We start from the raw sequence: 16,934 nt of genomic DNA, 5'->3' as shown, positions 1-16,934 counted from the left end.
CAGCCTGAGCTGGACTTGGTGATCCTCTGGATTCAAGGTGCCCTCCTTCTTCCTTTGAGGGACACTCAGCTGGGCATTCTTCACTGTCCTTGGTGGTTTTTTCTGGGACAGGACTGATCTCATGGTGGTCAGGTCCAGTCCTTTGCCCTTGCAAACAGTCCTGCTGCATTCACCTCTCCTGAGGTTTTCCTCCCCTCCAAAATGCACTCACACACGTAAACACACAACTTTACCAGTTCCAGCAAAAATTAAACTGAGGAAAAATTTAAATTAGACTGAGTTGCTTGGTGCCACCAAGATAAATGTATCAGAACTCAACTTGTACTTCAGCTGAGCAGAATTTTGTTTGCACAACTAACAGAACATACCCATTTCCTCTTTGCTTTTCAATTTAGTTATTCAATCAGGAAGCACCATCAGAAGAACAAAAGCAATTTCTTTTCTACGCAGCTTCTTATTTTCTGGATTAGATGTATAATAATAATTAAAACCACCTAAAAATTGCATATGTTTCCCCTTACAGGCAAAGCTAAAGACAATAAAAAAGCAGGAACATATTAATATTCATTGTTTTATTGTATCCTTTTAATGATACTGACTAGAACGCCAGATTTAATAATATTGGATGCAGGTATAAAAATAATCCAATCCTTAAAAATTATATTTTGCTACTACAGTACTGTATAATTAGTGGAGGCTGAAAATATGATACAACTTTAAATAATACTGGTTTGGAGAACATCCTCAGAACCCCAGAGACTTGGAAGCAAACATTCAGAGATAGAGGGAAGGGAGTGGAGCAATGTCAAGAACATAAAGCAGTTTACATTCCGGTTTTAAAGAAGCACAAACAAAGGCTGAAAATTTATCTTTTGGAAGAGAGTCCACAAAAGGTGAGCTTTACTACTGCAATTCTAAAAGCTGCTTAAATAAATCATTATGATTTTACACACCAAGTTTCACCTTTGACTAGGAGAAAGTCCTGTAGAATTTAATGGGTTTAAAGCAAATGATTGAGTTTAACAGAATTTCCTTTAAAAAATGAAGGTAATAAATATTTATCCTGTTGAGCTTCTTTGTTTTTCTTTAAAGCAAACCCATCCTAACAGATTTTATTGAAGACCTTTTATGTCCAGAAAATTCTATAGCTGTATTCAAGAGAAGTGATCAACATTTACAGTATTCCACAGGACTTTTCCATACAGGATTTTGCTGACCTGGGGGCTGCCTGCTGCAGTCATTAACCCAAGTAGGACTCCCATCTCTTCTAGCATTTCATTGAAATAGAGACTGAGCAATTTAGCATTTCAATACCACTTTGGAGGAACATCAGGTACCCCTGCTAGGTGTTCCCTCAACAAGGATATTATGCAACACAGACTAGACACAGAAAAGGTGTCATCCCACACATGATCTCACAGTACTGAAGTCACACTTCTGCAAAATAAGTAAGCATTTTTTGTTTTTTTTTTTTAATTTTGGTACTTCTTACTCCTTCGTGAATTTCTCTCCTGCTTTTCAATTTCAGCAGCTCAAGGGAATGAAGAATTAAATGTACATTGAAAAGGTCCCAAGCTCTTACTAGCATAGGACATACCCCTTCTGAAAATACGAGATCTTGCTTAATTTCTAAAGGGACAGGCAAGAGTGATCTGCAGAGCAGCTGATATGTGTGACAGCAGGAAGCATCTCTACATCCCTAGATATTACATGATAAGAAAAAGGCTGGTTGACCAGTAAAACAACTACAAAAAATTCACATTCAGTCTTCCCAGGAAACTGTTTCCAGCCTCAAAGCTGTTTTGTTCATTCTCACATAACACAGGTCCTGCTACAGTCATAAGTAAGCTTAAAAAAAAAAAATAGACACAACAGGGAAAGGCAGGAACAGTATCACAGAAATAGGCAGACAGAGCCATGGGAAAGCATGTACTACATGCAGGTGACCCTGGTGGTGGAGTAATTCAGGCCTAAAAAAAACTTCTTTACAGTCCATGGGAGAGTTACCCCAGTCACTGTAGGGATGCTGGATTACATCCTTTGTGTGTAAAGAGGAAAAAACATTAGTCAGCATAGGAAGAGCATTTAACTAAAATGCATCCGTTCTTGTTAATTTAAGGAAGAAAGCTAAAGATTACTATTGGGGAATGAAAATTCCAGCTGGATTTGGAAGGGATATGGCCATTGACCAGCATCAGAGACAAGTCCTGGGAAAGCAACTCAGCATATCTGCAGCAGTGTCCAAACCCACTCTGTGCTCACTCAGGTCCCAGCAAACAACCTGTACAAGTACTGGCACAAACAATTTCACAATGATAAATAACTCTCTCTAACTGCAATTTATTGCTGTTTTTAAAGCCTTTTACTACCCTGCAGCATGGAGGCAGATAACTTTCATAAAGCAGTTCATGAGCAGTAACTCAGTACATGAAGTGCCAGTGGGTCTTACCGGAAAAGCCACAAGAGCAATGAGATTCATTGCTGCTGTAAAACCTAACACTTCCAGTGTGGAGGAAAACCTGGCCCACTTTTTCCACTTATAGCCTAATTCAGTGCTGGGAGGTTTCAACAATGTGAAAAAACAAGCCTGATTTTCCCAGTGCAGCCTGAAGGACTGGCCAGGGCAAGCAGCAGGACACAGGAAGACTATATGTTCAAGAAGCCTTCTGAAAGATTCCTCAAATCTGTGTTTTGCTGATCAGTTCACTGGGACTGCCTCTCCTATGCTGACTGTCAAAGGTATTTTTGTGGGTAAGGCATTTTGCCAGTATAACTGGCAGAGCACCATAGCAGCAAACACATGCCTCTCACAGTTTTTCCTGTCAAGCAACAGAATTAGCATTTTTTCCCCCAAATTTAATTAAAAATACACCCACACAACTGCCCATGGGTCATTGCTGACTGCTCCCCTCACTTTCCACAGCAGCCAGGAGCAGTAGCAGATTTATGAGCAGTGTTGGTGTAGTTTTTCTTCCTTTCCCCGCATCTGGCTGAACCACTTGCATTCTCCATACCAAAGACATGCCACTTCCCTCCTATCCTCTAACATAGTGGAGAGTGATTCCCCTTAGCAAAAAGACCCAATGTGCTCAAAATTTTCAATTTGGGGTAGCTAGAAGTAATCTAAAAGAGAGATGAGATGCATGTATTTAGACATCCTACAGGGAGTTAGGTTGTGAACAGAGAAGCATTTGATTTTGAAAGTGGGCTTGAGAGTATATAGACACCCTTCTTATACCCAAGAGGAGTAACTGGCCCCACTCCACTGCCAAAGGGAGCTTTGTTCATGGCAGACACAGAGAGGATCCTGGTGACAGCTTTACACAGAGACAACCTGCGCTGAAATACTGCCCACATCCCTGCTGTGGCTGGGCGAGTCCGTACTGCTGGGTGAGGCAGTGAACACTGCAGTAAAATAACCACCATAAGCTGTGACACAACACAGTGCTCTGCACCCACCCCTTTGTCCCAGTGGAGCTGGGAGCGGGTGGTGCCTGGCTGAAGACAGGAGTACTGCAGCACAGCTTGCAGCTGGGCTGGTGGAGGAGACCCAAGGGCTGAATCACCCCAGGCTACCTCTGTCACCTTCCCAAAAGCTTCCTGGAACACTCTGGGGGAAAGCACCTGCACTTATCTGGGCACTGACTCCTTCTGCCTGAACTCCTCTCTTGCCTGCTGGGCAGGGCCTCCTAAGATACCCAGAGAAGGTGTGGCAAGCCAGGAGAGACCCTTTTCCCCCTCCTCCTAGGCACTTTGTATTGTCTCTGAGACTCCTTTCTACCCAAACAGAAGGTCAGGCTGTGATGGATAAACCCTCATAAGAAATGCCCCAATGTTTACCTGCATTGGCAGAGAAAAAAATTCTGTGCAATAATACTCTTTCAGAAAATTCCAAGTTTTGCAGTTCTCACTCAGAAAATCCTGCTGGATTTACTAAGACTCTTTCTATGCAGATACAATTCTAGAAGAATTTGAAGACCATTAAGGTATTAAAATTATTACTTGCAAACTTTGTGTGCTCTCACTAGAAATAGTCCTATCTCAATTCCACTCAAATCCCTTGCAATTTGCAATGTGCTGGGAGATACAGACCAGAAGTTTTGTTCATATACTCTTTGTGCAGAAGGACTGATCTGCAATTGTGAGTTGGTGTGCCATACTTTGTCCTTTGTACCTGACACGCAGAAGTTCATCTCCTAGTCTTTGAACTAACCAAGCAGTTATACACCTTAGCCTACAATCATAGGCCTAAATGCTTCTCCACCTGAGGAAATGCTGGCACATGGGCAGATCATGGGGTTCTCATAATTTCTGGGACACCTCCTTATCACAAACTGCTTTACTGACAAAAGGGACCAAGTCCAGTGCTTGTCTATAGGCTTTGGATTTAGATTTAGCATGAATTGCATCTTCGTCTTTTCTTCTGTAACAAAAACATAGCTCTGCTCCATACCAGGGGAAAGGCAATCCTTTCTGTCCTGGATGAAAACTGTGATCAGGGTGGCAGAGAACACCTAATTGTTGTGCTTTACCTCTTGTAATATTTTGGACACTGTAAGCAGAGCTTTCCCTAAATACAGTTCCTTAGGCAGCTGTACTTCTCATGAGCATCCATTCCTTTCCCCTACAGCTGAGATGAGCTGTACACTACCAGCTGCAAGGCTGATTATGGATCAGACAGGTGTGAAGCTGCAGGCATTTTCACCAAAAGTTCATGTAAGTGCAAAGGGTACTGCCCTAGGTGTCCATAAAGCTCTGTTTCTCTGCAAGCTCACACTGCTGCTTCTACATAGAAGACAAGAGCTGAGGCATAAAAAATAAACTGTGTTTGTGTGATATGGTGTACTGAACTGTGCCTTCTCAGGCACATCTGTGGCACCTTTCCTGTCTTGAAGTTTTGAGAAAACAGAAGCAACTGAAACCAGGGACCAACAGAAACCTCTAGGCCAACACAGCTTATAATTGCCTGTTGCTGTCTCACTTCCCTCTGGATACCTGTTACTGACCTTTGGTAGGGAACACAACAGCCTTTGAAGCGCTTGGAAAGGATCTGGGAACTCACACCATCTGTAGGATGCAAGTACCTCCTTCCTGATGGAGAGCTCCTCAACACCCCAGGTTTGCCTCCAGTGAGTAGCCACACAACACACAAGCATCTGAACTGGGGTTAGGCACTTTGGGGGATGCACCCCATTATCCTCAGTGCTCCAGTGAGCTGAGCTACCTAATGAACTCAGCTGTAGGCATGTGTCTTTTAAAGCATGGTGGGGGAGAAGGGAATATCAGCTTATGTACACACTACAGATATGGTGAGTTAGTGATGAACGAACTGTGCTGTTATCCTTATACAAGCAGCCACCTTGAATTAAAAGCACATTCCCATTCAAGAGGAGAAACTGCATCTGGACCTTGTATCTAAACAGGCTTTGGATGACTCAGATTAACAGTGCAGTAAAGATAAGTGGTAAATATACTTCATGATATTTCGTTATATTTCCCGCATGTCAGCTGGGGCAATCACCAGCACAAATGCAGGCTGTTGGAGAATAGAAACTAGCCCTGAGGACTTGGGGTGTTGGTTGGTGAGAAGCTCAACATGACCCAGCAATGTGCTCTCACAGCCCAGAAAGCCAATTGTGTCCTGGGCAGCACCAGAACTAGGGTGGGGAGGGGATTCTCTCCCTCTGCTCTGCTCTCCTGAGACCCCACCTGCAGTGCTGTGTTCAGTGGTCCCATCAGAAGAAATGAGGCCAGAGGAGGCCACAAAGGTGGTCAGAGGCTGGAGCACCTCTCCTATGAAGACAGTCTGAGAAAGTTGGAGCTGTTCAGCCTGGAGAAGAGTAGGCTCCAAGGAGACCTTAGAGCACCTTCCAGTAACTAAAGGAGGCCTACAAGAAAGCTGGAGAGGGACTTTAACAAGGGCATGTAGGGATAGGACAAGGGAAATTATTTTAAAGCAAAGAAGGCAGATTTAGATTAGTTACAAGAAAGAAATTCTTCACTCTGAGAATGGTGAGGCACTGAAACAGGTTGCCCAGAGAAGTTACCCAATCCCTGCAAGTGTTCAAAGCCAGGTTGGATGGGGCTTTGAGAAACCTGGTCTAGTGGAAGGTGTCCCTGCTGCTTATTCCAAAGGAGTTGGAAAAAAATTATCTGTAAGATCCCTTCCAAGCCAATCCCTTCCAAGCCCATTCCAGGGTTCTGTGATTAGTAAGATCTCTTTCCTCACTCACTTTAGGTCAGAATACAGTCCATGAGTTTCAACCTGATCTTTGGTGAGAAATGCAATAACTTACAATCTTCAGCTTCTGCTAATATGAACGAACATACCTGGGTGAGGAAACTTGCCTGGTCTGAATCACTCGAAACTAGGATGGAAGAAAGAAAAACACTTCAACATAAGTGATCTTTGCTATGCTAGGATTGCAAGCATCATGTTTTTCTCTTCCTTAAATGCAACTGACTGCAGTAAGCCCTCTTTTCCAATGCACAGAAAGTCTCCACAGCACCTACAAATTCAAGGTGGACTCTGGAGGTTTGAAAACATATCCCACCTTCAGTGCCCAGAATTCAGGTACCTCTGCCCAACCAAGGCTACAGTATTATTACTCCTACACAGATTCCTCATAAAAAGCATTCTGAATTCACAGCTCATCTTCTTCTTCCCTGTGAGGAATTATTTCATATTGTACTGCTCTGTCTACAGGCATTTAAATCCTTGCAGGAAACAGAGCCCCAAAGGATCCCACATGGAAGCACCATGATGGCATGCAGTGGCATCACTTCTGAACAATATTGGTTGACAAAACAACAACATTCCCTATATACAGAAGGTTTTCAAAGCAGCAGAGAGGAACAACTGTGCCTTTTTTCTGTTAAAATTGCAGTGCTGTGACTAACCTTCCTGCACTCCTTGGAGACAATCAACCCACGAATTCAGCCAATATTGCCAGACACCTGGCTTTGGCAAGGACCCAGAAATCTGGAGAACTTCTCCCAGTACGAAGGTGAGGGCCAGAACACAAGCCAGCTTCCCTGTCATGGACAAAGCCAAGAGCAAGGCAGTGATCTAAAAGGGAGTGGACAAACTTGCCTGACCAAAAGCAATTGCACAGTGAATCTTTGCATGAAGGCTGGCTAGGAAGACAAGCACAGTCAACAGTGAACGAGATCTGTAAACAAGACACTCCCTAGTGGTATTCAATGCAGAGTGCTGGGCACAGTTCATCTGCCTGTACTGATCCATGCTTGCACAAGTAGCGCAAAGAGTGAAGAATGAATAAGGAGTACATGTGTTAGCTTCCCACTGGGTCTTCTAGTGATGTGCTTCTTGAGCCATTCCCTCCTCTTCCTCCTCCTCTCTGATGCTCAGCAACTGTGATCGTCCCTCAGGGCAGCAATGCTCAGCATGAAGTTCAAAGTCCTTCCTATTAAATGGGAAGAGTAAGATTGATGTGGCCTCAACTACCCAGGAGACAGATTGTACCTGGGAATTAAGGGCCACACAACTGTGTCAATCTTCCACTCCCTCTCCACTCCTTGCTAGAAATAGTCTCTTCTTCTGGTTTCATCACTAATGAAGGATGGATTGTATTGTCCAGGGTAGATGCACGAATGTCGAGATCCAGGCAAACCAGTGTAGGGAGGGTAAAGTCCATTTCTTTCCAGTTCAGGATTTCTCAGTCCAGTTGGCTGTATTAGCAAAAACAAAAAAAGAAATTAAATAAAAAAATAATTTTATTCTCACACTCAAATCCTTCTTCAGGCACAGCCTTACCACATTTCTTTGCTGTTGGTTCAGTAGCTAGAGGGAACAATGGGATCTCTAATGATCTCTATAATCTAGAACGATTTTTGCTGTATTGCCTGAAGGGATTATTATGATGAAATCTAATTTCAACATCTGGCCAATGAACAGACTTGAAGCTTACCTGACACTGCCAACTGTGGTCTAAGTACACAGTTAAATTTTAATTTAAAAACAAAATCTACTGCTGAGCTCAGGTATTGAAACAACTCTCATTAAAAGGATATCGTCCCAGAGCCATCCTTAAAGGAGACAACTATAGAAAATCAAAGGTAGTCTCGTGCTTTGAGTATTACCTGGGCACTTCTATCCCCATTTACCATAGGTACCTCCTCTCCCAACACAGGCCCTTGAATTATATGTCAAATACAAAACCATCTGACTTTCCTTTTATCTCCCCTTCTTGTAACTAAATAAGACTCCTGGGGACGCTTGGTGGAGGAACACTGATGTCTAAGATCAAGTCTGTACAATCCTTTCACCCAGTGAATAACATGAAGCCTCTTGGTTTAATTTGTTACAGAGCAGATCCATGCAAAACCCTCATCACCTACTGCTTGCTATAAAGTTTCCATTTCTAGTTCCCAGCATAATGAGAGTCTTTATTTAGTCTAAAAAATTAGGAAATGCATTTTCATTTCAAATATCTCATTCTTAGTGGAAGCATGAAGAATTGTTTTAAATTTGCTCACTGAAAAACTTAAAATACAAGCCAGGAAAATAGTAATGCTCTCTGCTCTGGAAAGCAAGGAGACCAGAATGCGTGATTTGGGTGAAATCCTGCAACTTTCACTCTCATGAGTAACCCACACACACCTTACGTACATGTTGCTGAAAATGAGTGACAGATGATACAGCAGCACCACAGCTCTGGATACAGCCATTAGCAGATGGTACCAACCATGACATAACTTGTGCTTGTGTCTTTCTGTGCCCTACACAGCCTATTACTCCTTAATTCCTCAGAGCTGAAGGGATGCTCCTTATGTACCCTGGAGAGGGAAGGAGTGGAGGAAAAGAGGGGTCCTCAGTAACCAGCATCTTCCTATTCTGGGGTAAAGTTCCCCAGACAGGTTTCAACCTTCCGCTTCATTGGTGAGAGTGGACAGAAGAAAACTCCTCACAGGGAACCCTAGCAGTTTATCCAAAACCTTTAACTGCCCTTCTCTAGTCTAGGATTGGGATTTTAGGCATTTTTACCAAACTATTCCTAGACATTTCCTCATCCTTCTTCCTAATGACATTTCTTTGTAATATTCACCACAGGTAATAGCTAGAGCCCATAGGACTCCTAAAATGCCTTGCTATGGGAGACATTTGCTTTGCCCTTTTATCTTGCAGGAAAGGGATCTGCACTTCCAAAAATAAAGGAATATCTCTTTCCTGTATGAGGCACAAAGGGTTAAAAGTTAATCTATGGATAGATACCGAATAATACACATCTGTCATCTGCAACAGGTTCTTGGTGCTTCCATTCTCCTGCATCTCGATGGTCTCTCTGCCCCACTCCTGTGCCCGGGGATTCTTCGGATATTCAGCATAAGGTGACATCTGGAAATCCCCACTCTTGAAAATCAGTTTACTTATGTCATTTTTATTCTTCCTGTTTATAAAAGAATGAGGGAAAGTGAAAACTTACAACTTATCCTGCTGTCTTGCATACACTTCTGACATGATCTCAGGAGAGATCATTACTTGATGTTACGAATCTTGACTGGGCACAAAGATCACCTCTGAAGGACTATAGTCCAGGCACCTGCTCTGAAGCCAAGTCAGATATGAAATCAGATCATGCAATTCAGGGCATTATCTGGAGGGATTTGGAATCTCCAAAGTTACATGGCAACCTCCCTGAGGAACCTGTTCCACTGCCTTACTGCTCCCTTGGTGAAAGAATTTTTCCCTACATTCAGTTTGAATCCCTCCTCTTCCAGCTTGTTCCAGCTATGTCTGTTGTCTCTTAAAAACATGTGTGTTCATCTACGTCAATGAAAAAATCATGGAAATTGAGGAAGAAAAATATATAGGAGCCCCCATGCTATTAACTATAGCACTTGTAGGCATTATGTTAATTCCTAAGAAGGAAGACCTGCAAGGAGCTGGTTTGAGTGACACCAAATGTCCCTCCAGGACTATAATGGTTAATGAGTGGACTTTGGTGACACCTCCAGTTCAAAGCAGAGTATCCTCCAGGAAGTTACATAAGCTGCCCAAGGCCAGGGCTCATGAGAAGATCAGTCCACCCCTGTGGAGATCTGCAGTCTGGGCCACCTCATCTTCTGGCTGGGGCTTGCTGGCACCCCGCTGGCTGAAAATATGGGGTAACAGGGGCACAGCCAAACCACTGCCACATCTGTATTACTGACAAATCCAGTTGCCAACTTTATCAGAGAGCTTTGAAATCCTAGATTTGGGGACTGGAAGAGCGGGAGAGGGTGTTACTGCAAGGCATCCCTTTTCAGATTACATAGATCAAGAAATAGAGCTTCCTAGGCAAGCACATCTTGTCCAAAGCCACCTGCTGGTATGGGAACGAGGTGTGTGTGTGAGTTTGTGTGTGAGAGGGAGAGACACACAGAGCGAGAGCACATGCAGGACTTGTCCATAAAGGTGAATGAAAATAGCCTTAAATACACTCAAACACCACTTCAGCAACAGCAAGTAACCTCTCCTGTGGCCTAAACTGCTCCTTTCTACTTAGCTTGCACTTTTAGAGTCTGCTTCCTGGCTTCAGAGCCTTACAGCTCTGCATGGGAAGGACTCTTCTGCCTCTCCATCCTTAGAGGACATGATTTCCAGGTGTACCTTTAAGAGACACCCAGTCCATTGTTTAGCCTGGCTGCTGGGGAAAAGAAAAATTTAAAAATTCTCCAAATAAAAGCTCAGTGTGATACTTCAGTATCTCAGATTAACCCGCTTGCTTAGCCTATGTTTTCACCTATGTTTTGTTCCTTAGCTATGCTATGTTTAAGTCCTTCAGAGCTCACACGGGGAGCTCTGGGTGTGGTGCAAACCAGGGGGGGATTGATCCGGGCTGGCAGCGGTACCTACCGACAGCAGGTGACAATCAGTGCTATGCCCATGATCAGCAGCAGTCCCCCTCCCGCAGCTGCAATCACCACCGTGATGAGCTGATAGGCTGCAGACAGGAGAGACAGAGGCTGAGAAACAGCAGTGTGGTTTTAAACCCCAGTGTAACATATCCCCTGTCCACATGCAAAGGGATTGGCTGTTTATTTCCCACCTTCCCCCCTTCCTGTAAGCAATATAGCCTTAAGTTTTCAAGTGAAATAGAAACAAGTTCTTGTTTCCCTAAGGAATAGATTGCCTTCACTGGTAGATCTGAATAATCCAAATGGATTCACCTTCAAATATCTTCCTTCAAGAATGCCCACTATATGTGCTATCCTGGGAAAGGAGATCTCCTTTCCTTAGATGACATTAAGCCAGCTTTGTAAAAGAAGGCCCACAAAATGACTTTTAACAGAAAATGAAGGAACAAAAAGAACTGAAAAAAGTAGCATGTACCTACTGCACTTTAAACACAGTCACTTGCAATTATTTGTTTCAAATCTCCTATTTCTGACACTGTAGAAAATGAAAGAAATGAAATTTGGTACTCACGGTTTCCACAGTTGAATCCACCCAAGCCAAAGGGGCAGCTGGGAACAGAGAACAACAGGGAGTTTCAGCAGCTCAGTTGTGCCAACAGGTCACCAGAGCAAGGATGGTGGGGTGGGAGGAGGGCAGAACAGTCACCATACCTCACACACGTCTCGTTTTCCAGCTTATATCCATCTTCACAGGCTGAAACCAGAGAGAAGGGCCGTGAGCACCGCGCAGTGGAGCCGGCAGGGATTTCCCAGCGCCGCTCCCAGGGCAGCCTCGCCCGCACCGCCCCCGGTCCGACCGCGCCGCGGCTGCACCGCGGGAGCGCCGTGCGCTCGGACGGGCGGCCGGATGTGCTCTGGCTTGGGGAAAACATCGTGCACTTCAGGTGAATAAGGTAAATTATACCTCCTGCTGACTTTAATGGAACCATTTCAGGGCTACCAAGCACAGCCACTTTGGAGCCTGGTACAGGGAGGGCGGCTGGCAATGTCATTCCCAGCAGAGCTCCTTGCCCAAATGAAAACTCACTGCACACTTGTACTGCTTCACACAAAATAGCAATGTAAAAAATGTGCAAGTGCCTCCAGTTTTCATTTTGAAAGCCCACTTAAACTATGCTACTGCAGCATTGGTGCATGTTATTAATTTCATTTAAATGTTAGTACTGCAACAAGTAATTATGCAAACACAGGGTGTTTGCCTATCTGAAGTGGGATGCTAATGTTTTTCTGGTTTTTTTCTCATGTCACCTTTTTTTTTTTGATTTTTCAAATTTGCAGCTAAATCAAATTTTGAGGTATCATATTTTACTATACAATAGAAAATGAATTTATTAAGTCTAGATAATCCAGAAAACTGCTATGTGCAAAACGTTGGTAAAAAACTGGAACTATCACTTCAAAATAAAATCATTTCCATGCTTATGGACAGCTATCCTGAGGAAATTATCTGAGGAAATTATACTACCCTTCTGATGAACAGCAAAGGGGATGATACATAGGACACACAACTATAAGGTTCAAACTACTGATAAGATCACAGCTTTTCTCAGCAACAGTCCCACCAGAGCTCTGGCAGATCTGCTGCCTTTCACAGAGGCAGTGAAGGTGGACACTGAAAGGCCTGGGCAGGAATGACACAGACAGAGTCACTTTTGACAAGCCAGAGCTAGCACAGGCAGCGGCCCTTGGGGATGTGCAAGACATCACCCAAGGGTCTGGAAACCCCCTGTAGCACATTTCATGGGGAACTGTTCAACAAAAACAAAAATGCTCATGGATTTCTCCCCCATTAAACACTTTTGCTTAAAACAAAATTTCCCTAAATTTAATTTCAGTTTCAAATCACATAGCTGGACTGGAGCTACATTTTAAAGAAACACCCAAGACTGATTTTAATATTTTCAGTGACAGACAATCAACCACAGCACTGGGTCAGGAGCTCACAAAGTTAATTTTCCTCAGCCATTAAAAACATTCACCTTCTTTCTGGTCTGAATTACCCCAGTGTCAAATTCCAGACTTTGGATGTTTACTTATTAGATTGGAAAAGGTTATATGATCAGATTTCTCCTTCTCACCACCAAATCGCTCCTTTATCTTTACTAAAGCCAAGGTCACTGAGATCTTTGAGTCTCCCTAATTATTGCAGCTTTTCTCTGAACGCTCACAGGTTCTCTTTGACCCTTTTGATTTCTAATTCCCAGAAATAGATGTTGCAAGCCCAGGGATAACAGAATTTCCCTAAATCCTCAGGATGTGTGGACACAGAAGACTGCTGCACTCACATCACTTCCGTGGCTGTAGACACAGACTTGCTGTAGCAAATGGCACCAGTGATGGTGGGGGGGCTGATGCCCACAATGCCTGGTCTTGCACACCTTTCTTTGATCTATGTGGCCCCACTACTCCTTCACCACCTCCCCATTCAATTTATTTTTCCAGAGCTGGGGATGGGGAAGGTGAAGCTCATTATACAGCCCCCCTGCTGCATCACACTGTGATGCTTTTTGTACTAGATATATTTTCCTCCCTCTAAGATGATTTCTTTGAAGTAAAGGAATAGAGCAGAGGTAACTGTGAAAGAGTTAAGAGCCCCAGTCAGCAAACAGCCAGGGTAAGGATAGTAAATCCCAAAGAATCCTTGCCTGGCTCATTCATCTCACTGGGGCATTAGCTAAAGGGGACTGGATGGGTTGCTCCTTTCACTTGCTAACAAATGCAGACTGAAAACATTATGGAGTGAACATTCCACCACAGGACTGGGCAGTAACAAAATGTGCAGTGGAAGGGAGGGAGGAAGGGAAGCATCACCTCACAGCTCACTGGAGGTGCCTTCTCTAACAAGCACAGCAGCTCAGTGTATCCCAGCTCCAGCCCACCACCTGCATGTTGGGAAGGCTGCAGGAGCAGGCAGACAGGTGCTGGAGCCCACCCTAAGCTCAGCAATGTGTGTGAGGCACGTCCACCTTGAGCAGTGTCAGAGCTGGAGCTGTGCCATGGGCAGAAGCAGCCCTGGGACCTCGGTGGCACACAGCTCTCAGGTCAGGAGGATATAGGAGCAGAAAAGAGGAAAAGCAAGATCCTGAATATGCATTTCTCTGTCTTACTTAACAACTTGGTGCTTATGTATTTTCCTCTCCTCCCTGTGTCTTTTCCTGCCGTTTTGCTTTCTCCTTTGGCATCTTTGCTGCTCCTTTGAACAAATTCCCAGGAGAGCTCTCACTGTCACACTCACTTGGCAAGATTCCAAACACAAGCAGGGAACAGAGGAAAGGCCTAAGTGTCAGGGGCCAAGCAAAGCTGTTGAGTTGTGCTCTTCAGCCTAGGATTCCTTTGCCTTCCCAAAAGACACTCAGGGGTCTCTTTGGAAACCTGTTTTGCTGCTCCTTGCTTCACTCCAGAAACACTCTGTACTGGTAAAAATAGCATGCCCTTGAAAGGCTGGCACATTGGGTTTGCTGCTCTGGTACTGAAATAGCCCTGAAGATACTGAGAAGGCTGAAAATCAGCAGCAACTCAGAGACACTGAAGAGCACAGCAAAAGGTACCCTGGCCAACATGCTGGACCTCCTGTGGCTCAGAGACCCAACCCTTCCCTGGCCCATGGCATGCTTTCCCAAGCATGTCCCTGAGGACAGATGCTGCAAGGAGGACAGAACAAATCCAGTGGGTCAGGGCAGCCAATTCTCCCAGCCTTCCCACGGGGGAGACCGGACAGGGCAGCACAATAGCCATTTCCCCCTTTGCAAATACTATAATTGGAGCTACTACACCACCTTTTCACAGCCCACAATGAGGGCTGGATGCTCACGAGACCTTGGTTCCTGTTTAGGCACTAAAAGGGCAGAGGTTTTCAAAGAGGCTGGTATATTGTATGCTATATTTATCAGCAAAATAGCCCTAAATATCAGAATGGGACCCATAGCTTGGCTTTTGGAAAAGCCTTTAAAAATCCCAACCACCTGGCTTGCCCAGATGGGCACAAGTGATAATGAAAATCTGGCACCTTGTCAGAGAGTGGCACCATGCAGTCAGTGCTGCCCTCATGCCTCTGCACTGCAGCCCAAATCCAGCAGCAGCCCTGTCCCTCAGACACTCTCAGGGTGATCAATAAGATGTTTCCTACTGACAGCAGTGAGATGAAGGTGGCATTTAGGCCTCACTATTTACAGATAAGGTTTTCATATTTTCTACAGCAAACTAGTTTCGTAAGTATGGAGTAGTCACACATACAAGGTCTTAGATCCCTTATCCCACTGCAACCTCACACCCAAGTGCCTCACAGTCTTTCAGGTATTTATCTTCACTGCTTGGCAAAAGACGTGAACAAGACAAATGGAGTAACTTTCCCTGCGTCCCCACTGTCCATGATGGAACAAGAATTGGGTAAAAATCTCTCAAGTTTCAGCTCAGCTCCTCACTCACTACATAAGCCCCTCTCTCACTCTCTGGTTGGTGGAGATGCTCAATATTTCCCAAAAGAAATCCTTCCTCCAACATACAAGATGAGGGGAAGAGAGGAAAACACAAAGGGAAAGGTTTTGTCACAAAGGAGCCACAGAGTGAAGGAGAGGCAGGGCCACGACCTGGCAAGCAGAGATGTCCATCTCTGAGCTGTCCCTCCCAGAGCCTGTAGCACATGAGTTATTTCCAGACACATTTTTCTCACTTTCAGATTTGGAACTGACAAAACATCTCCGCCTATTTCAAGAGCAACCCAGCAGGCAGTGCCAGAAGCAATATATTACCACTACTGCAAATGTTATTGATATGTCATCAGAAAAGCCTTACAGCAACCACAAACTAAGGAATGGACACCCTGATCCTCCAGAAGTCATTTTGAACACTGGCATGTAAAGACTTTGTTAAAAATGCAGCAAAACCAGATTTGTTGATCTGAGGAGTAGCTAAAAAATAACACAATCTTTAAGCTTAAAATTTCTATTTGGAACCCACGTGAAAAATAAATTCATAATCATTTTCAGATAAAAATTTTTAAAATACTGATGATACATTAATATCAGATTTTGAGTTTAAAGCACTTTCCCTAAGTTCACTGAGAGTTCAGACAAAATCAAAACAGGCAGAGACACACGTCATCTCTGCTCTGTGCCACTGAACTGGAGCCCAAAGCAGTCAGGCCCCTTTCTCCCTCTCCTCAATCACTGTGACTCACAGCATGCTCCAGAAAGAGATAATATTATTCCTAGAGAGACACTGTGTCTTCAGTGTCTGCTGAAAAGACCCCTTACTAAATGAAAGAAACTTGAGCTGCTAATATTTATTCATAATATTGAGGGTTATGCGTGCACAGCACTACATTCACAGACTCATTTCCACTGGAACAAAAACTTTGAGGAGAATTCAGGCAAAGCACACCACATAAAGAACAATACCTCTGCAGGAGTGGTCCATCTTGTTGTATTTGAAGTACCCACTTTTGCACTGGCAGAGAGCAACCCCATCAAAGTCGGTGCATTCTGAAGTTTCCTTGTCACATTCAGGGTCCTTCTGTCTGCACAGGCTGCCAGCTGTTGGGAAGAGGTGGCCAACATCAGCATGGTTCTCTCTGAACCCACCATTATGCACATTTGCTTTCCCTGGGCATCCCATTCAGCTGATGTGCTGCCTTTTTTTTTTTTTTTTTTTTTTTTAGTAATATTTGTTCCATTAGGAGGGAGTCAACATTACCCTATGTCACCATTTCTTGTGTATCTACCATCACTTGTGCAGGCAAATAGAGGGGGTGAATAATAAATGTTTCAGTTCAGAAGCAGAAGGGGAAATGAAAAAGAGAAATCTGGTTTGGCTCAAGCTCAAACACATTCATCCCCTGACAAAGTTCAACAAATCAATATTTAAGTTTATATCAAGCAAAACATTACACCAAACCAATTCTTTTCCATTTCAGTATTAAGCACTGGATTTTTCCATTTTTCAAACAAAAAATTTGTACTTTCATTTACATTACTTTGAAGCAGTGTTTTAATTTAGAAAGTCAGACTTGTTAGAAT

At 43.9% G+C, this 16,934-nt stretch overlaps 1 protein-coding gene across 4 annotated transcripts in view; it reads right to left on the bottom strand.

The window, feature by feature from the left end:
• Positions 1-557: 557 nt before the first annotated feature.
• The window catches only part of HEG1 (heart development protein with EGF like domains 1), a 53,291-nt gene continuing 36,914 nt past the window's right edge, over positions 558-16,934 (bottom strand). For 3 of the 4 annotated variants that reach the window (XM_059852652.1, XM_059852650.1, XM_059852651.1), the window contains exons 16-21: positions 16,317-16,451; positions 11,572-11,614; positions 11,432-11,469; positions 10,859-10,946; positions 9,236-9,410; positions 558-7,692 (exon numbers count right to left, since the gene is read on the bottom strand). In XM_059852652.1, coding sequence (XP_059708635.1) covers positions 7,543-7,692; positions 9,236-9,410; positions 10,859-10,946; positions 11,432-11,469; positions 11,572-11,614; positions 16,317-16,451 — 629 coding nt within the window. In that variant the 3' untranslated portion in view covers positions 558-7,542. The remainder of the gene's footprint in view (positions 7,693-9,235; positions 9,411-10,858; positions 10,947-11,431; positions 11,470-11,571; positions 11,615-16,316; positions 16,452-16,934) is intronic. The other variant, XM_059852653.1, reaches the window with a different exon arrangement.

The sequence above is a fragment of the Haemorhous mexicanus genome, chromosome 8 (genome assembly GCF_027477595.1).
Source record: "Haemorhous mexicanus isolate bHaeMex1 chromosome 8, bHaeMex1.pri, whole genome shotgun sequence".
NCBI lineage: Eukaryota > Metazoa > Chordata > Aves > Passeriformes > Fringillidae > Haemorhous > Haemorhous mexicanus.
The sequence above is the reverse complement of the archived record's forward strand: the minus strand, read 5'-3'. Positions and strand labels throughout refer to the sequence as shown.